Source organism: Vitis riparia, chromosome 10 (genome assembly GCF_004353265.1).
Source record: "Vitis riparia cultivar Riparia Gloire de Montpellier isolate 1030 chromosome 10, EGFV_Vit.rip_1.0, whole genome shotgun sequence".
Classification (NCBI taxonomy): Eukaryota; Viridiplantae; Streptophyta; class Magnoliopsida; order Vitales; family Vitaceae; genus Vitis; species Vitis riparia.
Genome location: NC_048440.1, coordinates 14,541,465 through 14,555,921, shown reverse-complemented (window position 1 = coordinate 14,555,921; position 14,457 = coordinate 14,541,465). Strand labels below are relative to the sequence as shown.

Below are 14,457 nucleotides of genomic sequence, written 5' to 3'. Positions count from 1 at the left end.
TGTGTTTGATTCCACCAAACAAGTATTTTTTTTGGTTTCCAACATTTGTTTTAAGTAGGTATGGTAACGGAACGGGTTCAGGTATATATATGTTTTTAATTTTTTATTATAGTTTGTTATGAATTTCTATTAAAAAAAATAAAATATAAAATATTTCTTTTAAATGGGATGAAATAAGATAGAATAATAAAATATCGAATTTGATTTGTCTCGATTTTTTTTTCTTATGATCCCTAATTTTAAATCATCTTGGGTTGTTTGAAAAATGACTCAATTTATTAAGAAGGGAGTTTAAAAATAATCTTATATGGGCAAATGGTGTGTGTGTGGTTTTTTTTTTTTTTTTCACTAATAAAAGAAATTAGGGTTATGGTGATTTGATATATATTTTATAAACTGTGAGAAGCACGTGAGAAAATAGAGGGAGGACCAGGGAACAGAATGAAGAAGGGGGCCGGGGGAGGAGGGGAGGTGACGTAGGGTCCACATCAGCAGGATGAAACCAGAGGGAGTATCCCACGTGACAGGTCACATGTCGGCTATAGTCAAATGGCGGTGCCAGCTGCAGACACGTGTCAGCCTAAAACTCCCAATTATAGCAGTAAGTTTGAAACTTTGACCACCCTCCATCAATGCCTCGTGACTGGTCGTCGTTGACTTATCTCCTCATCTCTTCCCACTCCAACCCCCACTCTCTCCCACGCGCGTTCTATGCACTCTCCCTCCCATTTTCCCAAATATTAAGGTACATGACCTTGTAAAGCGTATGATAGTATTCTTCTTTTTATGATATGTACTAAATAAATAAATGACTTCATTTTGCATTAAAATTATATAATTCATGATTAATTTATTAAAATTAATTAATTAAATAAATTTAATATAAAATTAAATAAATTAATTTAATGTCTATTTGATACTCTTCATTTTTTTTAAATAATTTTTTTTATTCACAAATAGAATATCTGTAAAAATATATATATAGAGATTTATTTCACATCTTCAAAATTTTAAATTTTAAAATAATATTAATTTTTTTATATCCTAATTTTCTAATATATCATAATTCATTATAAAAATTGAGACAAAATGATCAAATCTTATATAGAAAGTTAATATGTTACTATTATTCTTTATTTTATATTTGGTTTTGGAAAAGTATTAAAGGGATAAAAAGTCTTAAGAAAAATATTTTTTTATATTTGCTTTTATTATGAAAATACGAAAAAAAAAATTTATATATTATTTGAGTTTTATATAGAAAAAATTACACATCCATAATATGATTTTCTTACAAGAATTGCACTTGTCTCTCTTCCAATTGGATGATGATTTTGTCAACTTTCTTTATTAGATGGGGAGGTAAGAGAGCTAGAGCTTTCTCTCTCTTTCTCTCTCTCAATAAAACAAAAAGAGCCTAACCATAGCACTTTGTCAAAGCTTTCTGTTCTCTTTCTTCTTCTACTTCTACTTCTTCTTCTTCTTCAGCTTCTTCCATGTCTGATGAGCCAAGAGATCTCTACTACCATGACCCATTCCATGATGATCGACATGGAATCATAGGGAACACTGGTTTTTCCTTCTCTGCCATTAATGATTCCAAAGCTGATTCTTCCATGAGAGCTGCTCCTTCCCCTCCCAATCTACAAGGCTTTGATCCTCCATACATGAGCTTCACCGACTGTCTTAATGGATCTCTGGACTATAATTCACTCACAACAGCCTTTGGCTTGTCACCTTCATCCTCAGAAGCATTTTCTCCCGTTGAAGGCAATCATAAGCCAGTCGCAAACCTCGGAGATTTAGGTGCCAGTGGTGAAATTGCGGGCACTCCTAACTCCTCCATCTCTTCCTCTTCTACTGAGGCAGGCGCTGAAGAGGATTCAAGCAAGAGTAAGAAGGACCGGCAGGCCAAAGTGTCTGAATTAGACGGAGGGGATGGCTCTAAGAAAGTGTAAGACTTCTGGTTCTTTCCTTGTAGAGTTCACGTAAAATGATATGTCTTATGAAATTATCCATGTCTGCCAAATGTAATGCTCGATTCATGGTGATTTGATCCACAGGAACAAGCCCAAGAAGAAGGCTGAGAAAAGGCAAAGAGAGCCGCGGTTCGCCTTCATGACTAAGAGTGAGGTCGATCATCTAGAGGATGGATATAGATGGAGAAAGTATGGACAGAAGGCTGTCAAGAACAGCCCTTTTCCAAGGTTTGTACACCCAAATATAACTCAAAGAAATATCCTCAAATCCTTTTTTCATACTATGCTTGCTTACAATTATTCCTTTTGCTTATTCAATTGATGAAATAAAAATAAAAGAAACTGGGACTGGATGAGGGTTGACTAACCCGTGACAGATTCCAAGTTTTTTACCCTTTTTGTCTGTAACTTGGTGTAATCAAGCAAGAAGACAGACAATAACAAAAAAACTAAAGGGAAAACCATCAATATGGGAAGGTTTTTTAAGTCTCCTTCACTCTTGGAAACCAATTGATAGAGCCTTAATTATAGTTATTTTCCTTGGTTGATACTGGACAATATCTGAGCGGTACCCATTTGATTAATTATACCATTGCAGAAGCTACTATCGGTGCACTACTCAGAAGTGCACGGTGAAGAAACGAGTGGAGAGATCCTTCCAGGATCCATCGACAGTGATTACAACATATGAAGGCCAGCACAACCATCAGATACCGGTAACGCTGCGAGGGAATGCTGGCGGAATGCTACCACCTTCTGTGTTAACACCAGGGCAGATGGGAGGGCCAGGGTTTCCTCAAGAGCTGTTTTTTCAGATGGCTTCTCCCATGAACAATCTCAGTGCTGCAGGCTCTTTCTACCCACAGGGGCTAACCCCTTTTCAGCAGCTGCAGTTTCATGACTATGGGCTCTTGCAAGATGTGGTTCCCTCCATGATTCACAAACAGGAGCCATGAGTCTTTCCATCTACATCTCTTTCTCTCTCTTTCTCTCTGATAGTTTGTACAAACTCTTCCAACTTAATTTTGTTCTGACTTGTTAGAGTACTAATATATGTTCTTCTGCAATTAAACCCTATATTATCCTTAAACTTCTTTAGTTAAATTTGCAAACCAAAGGGATTGAATGGTGTAATGGGAAAATGAAGTTGACAGTGGCTTCAGACAGTGAAGAGGATGGATAATTCTTTGTGCTTCAAATGCAGTTCATTTAGAAGGGAAAAATGCTTCTCATTTTCTTTCTAATATGTGAGAATTGAATCAGTTTCTTGTACCTCATTCAAATTCTTTTGGGCTCTATGTCACTATGCAGTTTGTGTTTTAGAGCTTTTCATATTCAAAAACAAGGAACACAGTTCCAAGCTCAATGCTGGTTTATCATGTGTGTGGAAAATGTGAGTGTTTTTATGGCGACATTGATAGAGCACTGAACTACTAGCTAGCCATTAGTTGCTTTCAGGAACATGATCAAAAGGGGAAGCAGCGGATCTGTCAAAGTTTCAACCATATAAAAATCAGCACTTTATGCAACGTGCCTACACTAGAGTGCATACGAAACAAGGTTCTAGGTAAATAATTGAGTTGCTTTGTCCACCATACACAATATATGTAATGACATGAAGAAGAAGAAGAAGAAGAAGAAGAAAAATATTGTATCGGGTTTTGATCATCTCATCTGAAAACTAATCGAATTTAATTAGGATTAGCCAAACCTTTTATTATAGCATTCGACATCACACACCCCACAAACTCATCATATCATCGTCGAATTTATATAAGAGCGGCATTATTGGAGACTGTATCTAGCTAAGGAGAATCATGCTCCTCGGCAACAGGAACAGGGTGGGATGATGCCAACTAGTTTAGCCCAGTCTGCATCACCGTCCCTGGCCCATGTCATGCATGATTGAGGACACCATGTTTCTTCCATAAGCATACTGTCAATATATTTGTATCTTTATATATGACGTATACATCTATTTATTTATTTATTTATATGATCTCCTAGGTCGAGATTTCTTTATAAATTGAGGTGGTCTCACCGTAGTGTGTAATAAGGTCTTGTCTGCATCAACTTTCTAAAAAACCAAATTAAAAGTCCTGTAAACTCAATAATAGCTTTTATACCTATCTAGGAATGACTTAAAAAGAGCTTAAATTGAAGGCCAAAAGATGTTGATTGTTAGTTTTGTTTAGGAACTGCTTTTAAGAACATATTTATATTTTTTTTTTAAAAAGAAAAACACGTCTAAGGAAAAAAAAATGTTTTCTCTTTTTTATTCTTAAAAATAAAAATATAGTATTTTCAGATAATATTTTTTAATTATTTTTTATTGTCCTCACTTTTTTTAAGATTATTTTAAAAAATAATTATATAAATATATAAAATGATTAAAAATAAAACATTAGCTATAAATTTTATTTTTAAAATATATTTAAAAATATGTTAAAAACATTTCAGTTTCCAAACATATTTTTTATTTATAAAATATCAGATAACATAAATTCAAAAACTGTTCTTAAAAATTATTTTTTAAAAATAATTGTCTAATAGAACCTAATACTTTTCTTTAGAAATTGATTTTTAACTTCAAATTAGCCAAAGGAAAGCTATCCCAGACAGGACCTAAGATTTAAATTAAAGTAATTTTATTCTAGTGATGTATCAGTTAAATGGTAGGTCTTTTGCTGTGAATCAAAGGTATTATCCCTGTTTATCATATGTGCTAAGTCAACTTGAGAACTACAGCATCTGTCCATTAGGGATACATAGCCTCCCCCCGGCCCCTCTCTCTCTCTAGCCTCTATCTATCTTTCTTTTTCTCTGGTTTCTATCAATCTTGCTTTCTCTCTAGACTTCGTTCTTTCTTGCTTGATTGCTTTCTTTCTTCTTTGGAAAAGAAAATGAAGTGGGGGTGGGAAGGATAACAAGATGAAGGAGAGGAAGAGGAAGAGGAAGAAATAGATTAGGGTTGGGGCTCGGAGAGGAGAAAGAAAATAAGGGTATTTTCTAAATTAAATTTCAAGAAATAAATAAATAAAATAAATAAAAAATAAAAAATTGATTGGTTTGAATGAAAAAGGCAACGTTCAAATAAAATTCCCTTCAAGTCATGAAGGTGATGGAGACTGAATTGGTGGTCAAAGAGTTTGAAAGGGGTTTACTGTGCGATTTGAATAGATTTTAAAGCACCCATGTGATTCTTGCACAACTGGTATAACTCCCTACCTTTTTGATGTTGCTAACACACATAGCCATGACATGGACCTTACAGCATTTTGTATGTGGGCCAAACAAGTCCTTTGCATCCTTGGGTTTTTGAATACTATATCACACCTTTGATATACACAATACATATGATCATGGAGTAACATTATACATGCTATTCTTTTTTTTTTATTTTTTTATAACCGTGGATGTTCGGATCAATTTACTTACACTTTGACTAATCCTACGGAACCTTGAAGTAAATGATCGGATAAACCTCCAGTGGTCTTGAAGGGACTCGAATTGATGATCATCGGGGAGTAAACACAAGACCGGACGAACTGAGCTACCCTCATGATTAAACATTATACATGGTACGTTTGGACTAACATCTACCTGTTCTTACAGAGTAGAGTAGGGGAGTAGGGGTGGTGAGCGTGTTTAGAAACTTTCCCTAGCAGCTAGCTATAAGCCTATAAACAACAGTGGAGGAGGATGTGACATTATAGTACCAATTCGAAGATGTGGCCCTCATGACTAATAAATAAACTACACTGCCATACTACTCTACTAGTCCATAGTCAAAACTAAAAAAAGGACCTTTTGGGCCTCAAGGACCCAAGAGTTTATTGCAAAGCGTACTCCATTTTTAACTAGTCGAGCGGAAAGGGGTCCATAAACACGTGGCTCAGACGAAGAGCCATGCAAATTACTATACGGGGTTGTTTGACACGAAAATTTGAGAAAAAAAAAATAGACGAAAAGAAAATAGATAGAAAATTAAAAATATATTTAATACTTCAACCTTACTTTGTTTATTATGGTAAATTAGACATTTATCAATTTTTATTAATTTTGATCGATTTTTTATTGACTTGAATTAGACATTTATTTATCATGGTGAATTAGGATATTATTTTTTCTAAAAACAAATATACATATATATATATATATATATAAGTTTTCTTTTATTATTCTTAGTGCATATTTTAGGATCATGTTTTGGCTTTTGTGTCTTATAATGAAATAAATACAAATGGTTATGATAATATTATGATTTAGGTTTATACTTGAGAGAATTAGAACTCGTCTAAGTGCCTTTAGCATAAGATAAGGATATATTTGTCGTGTATGATTAAAAGATTGGGTTCATTTTTATTTACTTTAACAATAGTTTTATTGGATGATTAAAATGAAATTATTGTTTAAAAAATGAATTTCAAGTTTTAAACCATGGTTATTGACTTAGATGACCTATATTGGTGACTTAACCTTAGAAGACAAAAAATTCTTTAATTGGTTCTCGTTATCCCTCAGTCCTTGGTTAGAAACTAGATTTGTGAAAATCTTCAAATGTATTTATCATTATTTTCCCAATTAAAGATTCAATTTGCCAATCCAATCAATTCTTCGTCTAAAGGTCATTACTTGATTTGATCTAAACAAGCTAGTTAAATTTTCTAGTTTTTGGAGAACGATAATCTGGAATAATACAAAGTCATAATAACTTTATTTCTAGGTTTTTTTTTTGCTAGAGTTATTACATATTTAGGTTTTAGTATTTTGTTCACAATAGAAATTTTCAATTGGATTGTTACTAAAATGACAAAATGGAGACAAAACATAGATTAACCAATTTTTATTCATTTTATTTTTTTTTTTGATATTTGGGTATTTATTAGACATTTTCCTTATTATTATTATTATTTTTTATCAATCAAAGCGCATTGCTTAGCTTGGTCATCATGAATGGATCCAAGACAAAAGTTTCAAAGTGAGCCTTTAATAACTGTCTGGGCAAATCTACCCTCATTAATATGCATGCACAAATATATATATAGAGTGAGAGACAGAACCATATGAAGAACAATACAAATAATATATATTATTTAATAAAAAACTTTAAAATGTATATTATTTGCTTATTTTATCATTTCTTTTTAATACTTTTACTAACTTTAATCAATTCTTAATTTATTGATATTTTTTATCGTTTATTGATATTTCTCAATATATTCATAAAAGTTGACATTTTCATAATTGGCTAGCATATTCCACATGGATGCATATGTAATCAATGGACTTTAAAATATTTTAAATTTTAAAATCGTCTACCCTATCAAATCTCTTGGGATATTAATAAAAATACTAAAAAAAATTCAAGTAGATGGCTTGAAAAGTTGCCCATCACATTATAAAAGGCAAAGTTTACCAACCCATCATGGGCAACCACTAAGTTTGAAAGTGTAATCATAGATGATTTGGCAATTCCTTCGTTTCTACTTGTGCCAAAGCTTAAGCATCTCATATATATATATATATGTGTGTCCGTACGATTAATTTGGGTTGATAAAATATGAGTGGTAGTTATGGATTCATACCTACTCCTTTTATTTTAGAATCAATTCTTCCTCAAGCCACATCAACATATGCATACATCATAGTTTTAATTCCATATCTTTTTTTTTTTATCTCAATTATTTGACTTACTAAAATAATATTTCAAATTGATAAGTTTGAATTATGTTTAAGATATTTTATTTATTTATTTATTAAAAATATTATAATTTTAATAAAATAAAATTATGGATAACAATGACATAGTTTAGGGACAAGTCACCTCATCCCAACTCATCCCGTTGATTTCTATATATTCTCATCTTCACACATAAAACAAACTTAAATGGGGCAAGGCGAGTGTAGGAAATTCTGATACTCGCTCTGCCCCTCCTCGTCCTATTTAACATTTTTATTTTTATTTTTCATTTTTTTTAGTTTTTTTTTCATTTTTCATTTACAAAATTTTAAATTGTATTAAAGATAAATAAAATTTATAAATTATATAAATATTATAAATATTTATAATTTATTTTTATGAAAAGTAATATTTTATATATGTCAAAATTTTGAAAAATAATAAATTAAAATAATTTTTATTTAATATTATATATAATGTAACAGACAGGATAAAATAAAACCCTTCTTTAACCCTAAGTATTAAAAAAATTCTTAAACTTATTCCATATTTGTTAATATTTTTCTCAAATTGGTCCTATTAGGATATGAGAGGACAGACACTCGAAAAAATTTGCCTCAAAGTAAAACTTTGCTTTTAATTTTAAAAGCACTTTTTTTTTCTATTTTTTTAAAAAATCCAAACACCCTTTAAAAATTGTTTTACCTTCAAATATCACTTTTAACATTTAAAATATTTTCCTCACAGACAAAAAAACTATATGACATATTCTTTATGTGAATTTTGAAATTTTTTAGTTTTTATTCTATATTTATCCTTGTTGTAAAATAAAATTTTTATTATTGAATAATTTTATACATCTTCTTTTTAGATCAAAATTTTTTCTATTAGTTCCTTATTGTAATAAAATTAGAATTATGGAAAAACTTATTTAAGTTGATTAGTGGAATTTAAATTAAACTCTATTTTAACTGATTTATATTAAAATTGAATTTCTTTTAAAATAATACCTTTTATTTTTTAGTTATTTAATATAATAAAATTAAAATTCTTAGAGTTTACTTAATTGATTTATAAGAATTAATTTTTCATTGAAGGGTTAATAAAAAATAAAAAATTACAATTGTATTTCTTTAAATGATTTTTGAAATAAAACAAAATAAAATGATGATGAAATAAATTAGGAAACATATCATCTTTATTTATTATGAACTAATTATGTTATGCAATTTTTTTCTTTTCTTTTCACAATCTTATCTCTATGATTTATTTCACTAATTTTCTTATTATATATTATTTAAAAAATAAATATTTAGCTATCTTAAAGTTTGAAGAAAATATTTTTTTTTTTAAATAGAAGGTAAGAAAATAATAAATAAAACTTCTTTTAGTTGGTTATATACGAAAAATTAATTAATATTATTTTTATATTTAAAATTTTAAAATTGGATGAAATATTGGGTGAGAGTTTGAAAACAATTCTTTCCTTAGCAAAGGTAACTATCAGGAAATATTTTAAATATTTATACCCACTTTTTTAAATAAATAATAATTAAAAAATAGTTATTACATTTTTGCAAAATAAAAAATGATAATTTTTTATATCTATAATTTTAACAATAATGTGCAAAATTTTATTATTCCACAAAAATTTAACCATTTTATCTCCATCAAATATTATATATAATATTTAAAATTTCAAAGATTGTAGTATCTTAAATATAAGATTATATTTATAAAAAATAAATCATTTTTGCTTAGTTTGGTTTTCGGAAAGTTTGAAGAAATATATAAAAGAAAGAAAATAGAAAGGAAAATTAGAAGGAAAAAAAATGAATGAAAATAAAAAATTAGATTTAAAGTAAATAAATTATTTTTATATACTACTTCAATCTTTTTTCACTTATTTAACTTTTTATATAAAAATTAAATAATCTAAAAATATCCCAATTTTTTCAATAATTTTAATTATATTTTATTTTCTTTCATATTTTCCATAAGGTTATGTTTGGTTCCTAGAAAATGCTAAGGAAATAAAAAAAAATGTTAAGAAATTTTTTTTTTCTATTTGGTTGTCATATGAAAAATAGAAAATCAAATACAATTAAAATTAGTTAAAAATTTATACATTTTAAAATTATTTAATTTTTAGGTTGATGATTTAAAATAAATAAAACGAGTATTAAGTAGCAAATAAAAATAATTTATTGAGTTTTAATCTATTTTTATTTTATTCTCCTTCACTTTTTTTTTTCTTATATTTTTCCTTTATATTTTATTTTCTTTGCATTTCCCTCAATTTTTTCCGAAAACCAAACATAACCTAAAAAAACTAAACACAATAAAATAATTTTCTTTATTATTATTATATTTTTCCCTAATATTTTTCGAGAACCAAATATAGTCTTTCAGACTTCAGATGTTTTTATTGCCAAATAATCAAATTAAATTTAGTATTTAAATATAAGATAATACTAAATATTTTTATTTTTACTAATTTAGTATTTATAATTTTAGTATTAAACCTTTTCTAGTATTTAATTTTTTTAGTTTTGTCAAACACAATTAGATTTTTTTTGTGGACTTTTTAAACGTGGAGATTGAAAGAATATTGTTAGTGTTTTCCTAATAATAACAAACCTTATACTCTTTTGGATCCAACATAAATGTTCAAAATAACTAGAAAGTACAATTGATATTTGTCTTGAAAGGAATAGGCTTTTTAATGATTAATTATCAACTTTTATAGCCTTGGACTTTTTTTATACGAATGAATTGGATGATCAAATAATGTGGCTACTAATTTAAAATTCCAAACTTTAAGGAGAGTTTGGTGGAAGTAAAGATTCATGCATTTCTTTCTATTAATTTGACCTAATTTTTAATCACTTGAATTAGACACTCTTTTTCATTAAAAGTAATATAATATTTTTTTTCTTCATAATTTTAATATTTATTTATTGTGGTAGATTAGAATCCCTCTTTAAAATAGATAGGGATGCTCAGAGTGATTTCTTTGGACATCTCCTAATAGAGACTTCCTAACCTTAGGCCCAACTTGAATACCACCTAACGAGAATAGCAGTTAACCAAATCAGATACTAGGAAAGACCCACTTGTCTTAGTCTAAGGGTACTAAACATCGACTTATAACCTACTGAATTATGTTTCTGGTAATCCATGAAAGCAATAAGTGAAATGGGAAACGAAAAGCCATAAGGAGTAAATGGGTATTTCGTCGATAACATATTTCAAATACACATGTGTGGAATTAATTACTACCATCTCGAGAAGTCTATGAAGAGACACCAACTAACGGTGTTCAACCTCTTAGGAGACAGATCTAACCAAAAATCCATTGAGTGAAGCAATAATATATATACATGAGTAGCTCGAGGTGATGTAACTCATACCTAACATTTATAATTTTATTCTTCTTCTTTTTGTTTCCTTTTTTTGTGGAACTTGGTTGCTAATTTGATCATTGAAGGGGATCTATTATTTGTCTTATATATGGTGAAATAGCATCAATTAACAGCTAGATAAGAAGAATCTAAATGGCAAAAAATGACTACCCGATCAATTGGTATCATATCAAACTTGCAATTCAAATTGTTCAAATATAGACTGCAATTTGAATCGTTGAATGAAAGAACAAACATATAATACCAAAATAATGAATCTAAGCATAAAAAAATGTGACAAAAGTACAAAATAATACAAATATGGTACAAAACAATATGCCTCAAGTATAAAGTAATAATAAGACCCGTAAAAAGTATAAATCAATATAATTCAAAATAATGATATCCATTTGCATATATGACACTTTTTTGTCGCTATTTTTGAATGATATTAAGAAGATACCATTTAAGACAACTGAACATATTATGTAACATGTTATACCTTATAAATTTTGAATATTTATTATATCCTATCTCATTGAATAAACAAAAAAAATAAAATAATAAATATATACAAATCAATTTTTTTTTTAGATAATCGATAAACACATGAATTCAAACCTTGAGGTATTGAACGCCCTCATGATAACCATTTATGAATTTAGGATATCATCAATGACAATTGTACCACTTAGTGGGTCATACTCCCCACACAATTAGAAATAATTACGAGTAATATATCACATCCCTTGGGAAGTTCATCAATAAAAAATTCAAGGAGATGCCTTGAACTCTTCAAAATAGAAGGCAAAGTAAGTTTGCTTTTAATTTTAAAAACACTTTTTTTTTCTTTTTCTTTTTAATCCAAACACCCTTTAAAAATTGCCTTGACATATTCTTTATGTGAATTTTGAAATTTTTTAGTTTTTATTTTATATTTATCCTTGTTGTAAAATAAAATTTTTATTATTAAATAATTTTATACATCTTCTTTTTAGATCAAATTTTTTTCTATTAGTTCCTTATTGTAATAAAATTAGAATTCTAGAAAAACTTATTTAAGTTGATTAGTGGAATTTAAATTAAACTCTATTTTAACTGATTTATATTCAAATCGAATTTCTTTTAAAATAATACCTTTTATTTTTTAGTTATTTAATATAATAAAATTAAAATTCTTAGAGTTTACTTAATTGATTTATAAGAATTAATTTTTCATTGAAGGGTTAATAAAAAATAAAAAATTACAATTGTATTTCTTTAAATGATTTTTGAAATAAAATAAAATAAAATGATGATGAAATAAATTAGGAAACATATCATCTTTATTTATTATGAACTAATTATGTAATGCAATTTTTTTCTTTTCTTTTCACAATCTTATCTCTATGATTTATTTCACTAATTTTCTTATTCTATATTATTTTAAAAATAAATATTTAGCTATCCTAAAGTTTGAAGAAAATATATATTTTTTTAAAATAGAAGGTAAGAAAATAATAAATAAAACTTCTTTTAGTTGGTTATATACGAAAAATTAATTAATATTATTTTTATATTTAATATTTTAAAATTGGATGAAATATTGGGTGAGAGTTGTTTACAAAACCATCATAAATCCAAGAATGTCTACACAGGAATCTCATGCCAAATCATATGAAGAAATATGTCTTTATTTTGAGTGAATCATACCTGAGTCCATTTTGTTTTCGTTTGAACAAGGTATGGATCTTCTAAGACTGTAGAGGGCACCACCTCTTTCTGGATTCTCTCAGACGATGGGAGCGGGAGAGAAAACGAGTCTGTTCTTATTTCAAAATGATGTGATTAAACTGAACAGACACTTAGCCTTTGGTTTTATACCCTCTTGCCCTAGGGACCATACCCTTTGGCTATTGGGCCTCACGAGTCTTAGGCCCATCATCTAAGGCCCGTGATGACAATGGGCTCTACACATAAGGTGGCCCATACTATGAAAAACTAATACAAAATAAATATCAATAAGCGAATAGCTTAGTCATGTATCATTGTTAAATATGTGAGTCCATATCTCAACAATTTCCCACTTGGACCACATATAGTACAAAACAATGTTCATGATAGTACTTTATTGAGCTCATCTTGCTATTCTAACTTAATATCCTTAAACAATCCGGTCTACTAGTTATGCTAACATAGGATCAAAGCGGCCTTCGTTAATCTTAATTATAACTAGACCCATCAATGATCACAACATTAACAAAATTAGCAACATGGATCAAGTATGGATGTGTGGCATGGAAATTACATAGAATGTGATATTTAATATGTCTATTTCCAATTGGTCCCACTTTATGACTAAAAATTAGTCAAATTCCACTTTCAACACTTGATGCTAATCTGCTTTTGAAAGCCATCATTTCAATTTAGAGAATTCAAATACAATAGTCTTTAAAATTAAGGTCTGTACAGATAACACAACATAATGTCACATCAAGAAAACGAACACAAAATCTAAATACAAACTCCCACTATACTAGCACATCATCAATGTGTACAACACCCATATGTGTGACATGCTCATGATATACTTTGGGTGGCAAACCCTTAGTGAGTGGATCCGCAATCATGGAGTTTGTGCTTATGTGTTCAATCGATACTTGAAGACTCTGAACTCTTTCTTTCACAACCAAGAACTTGATGTCAATGTGTTTAGACTTTGACGAACTTCGGTTGTTCTTATAATACAATTCTGCGGCTTTATTATCACAGTTGATTCTCAATGGTTTCTCAATCCCATCAACAATTCGCAACCGAGTGATAAAATTTCGCAGCCATATCCCATGGTTTGATGCCTCGTAGCAAGCTATGAATTCTGCTTCCATGGTGGAAGAAGCAATAAGTGTTTGTTTAACACTTTTCCATGAAACTACTCCTCCAGCCAACATGAAGATGTAGCCTGAAGTGGATCTCCTGCTGTCAAGGCATCCCGCGAAATCGGAGTCCGAATATCCCACGATTTCTAAATGACTGGATCTACGGTATGTGAGCATATAATCTTTAGTTCTTTGTAAATATCGCATAACCCGTTTTGCCTTTTTCCAGTGATCCATACCTGGGTTACTCAAATATCTGCCTAACATTCCAACAATGTACGCAATATCCAGACGCGTACAAACTTGTGCATACATGAGACTTCCTATTGCCGAGGCATAGGGAAACCTCTCCATATCCTTTTTCTCAAGTTCATTTTTCGGACATTGGTGCAAACTAAATTTATCGCCTTTCGCTACAGGCGTGTCTCCTGGTGCACAATTGCTCATGCCAAATCTACTCAACACTTTATCAATGTAGGCCTTTTGTGATAACCCAAGTATACCTTTTGGACGATCCATATAGATTTGTATACCCA

The 14,457-nt window shown here is 29.4% G+C and overlaps 1 protein-coding gene across 1 annotated transcript; it reads left to right on the top strand.

Annotated features, from left to right (window-relative positions):
* Positions 1-1,399: 1,399 nt before the first annotated feature.
* Positions 1,400-3,202, top strand: LOC117923384 (WRKY transcription factor 71-like). The gene is made up of 3 exons (XM_034841643.1): positions 1,400-1,954; positions 2,064-2,207; positions 2,578-3,202. Exons 1-3 carry the CDS (start codon positions 1,497-1,499, stop codon positions 2,933-2,935), a joined length of 960 nt encoding a protein of 319 aa, XP_034697534.1. The 5' UTR covers positions 1,400-1,496; the 3' UTR covers positions 2,936-3,202.
* Positions 3,203-14,457: the final 11,255 nt, after the last annotated feature.

Bases quoted from the DNA above. Each gene is read 5' to 3' on its own strand.
- LOC117923384 (XM_034841643.1), top strand. From the start codon at position 1,497: ATGTCTGATGAGCCAAGAGATCTCTACTACCATGACCCATTCCATGAT. The intron at 1,955-2,063 runs GTAAGACTTCTG...TTTGATCCACAG, and splicing joins GGGGATGGCTCTAAGAAAGT to GAACAAGCCCAAGAAGAAGG. The intron at 2,208-2,577 runs GTTTGTACACCC...ATACCATTGCAG, and splicing joins AAGAACAGCCCTTTTCCAAG to AAGCTACTATCGGTGCACTA.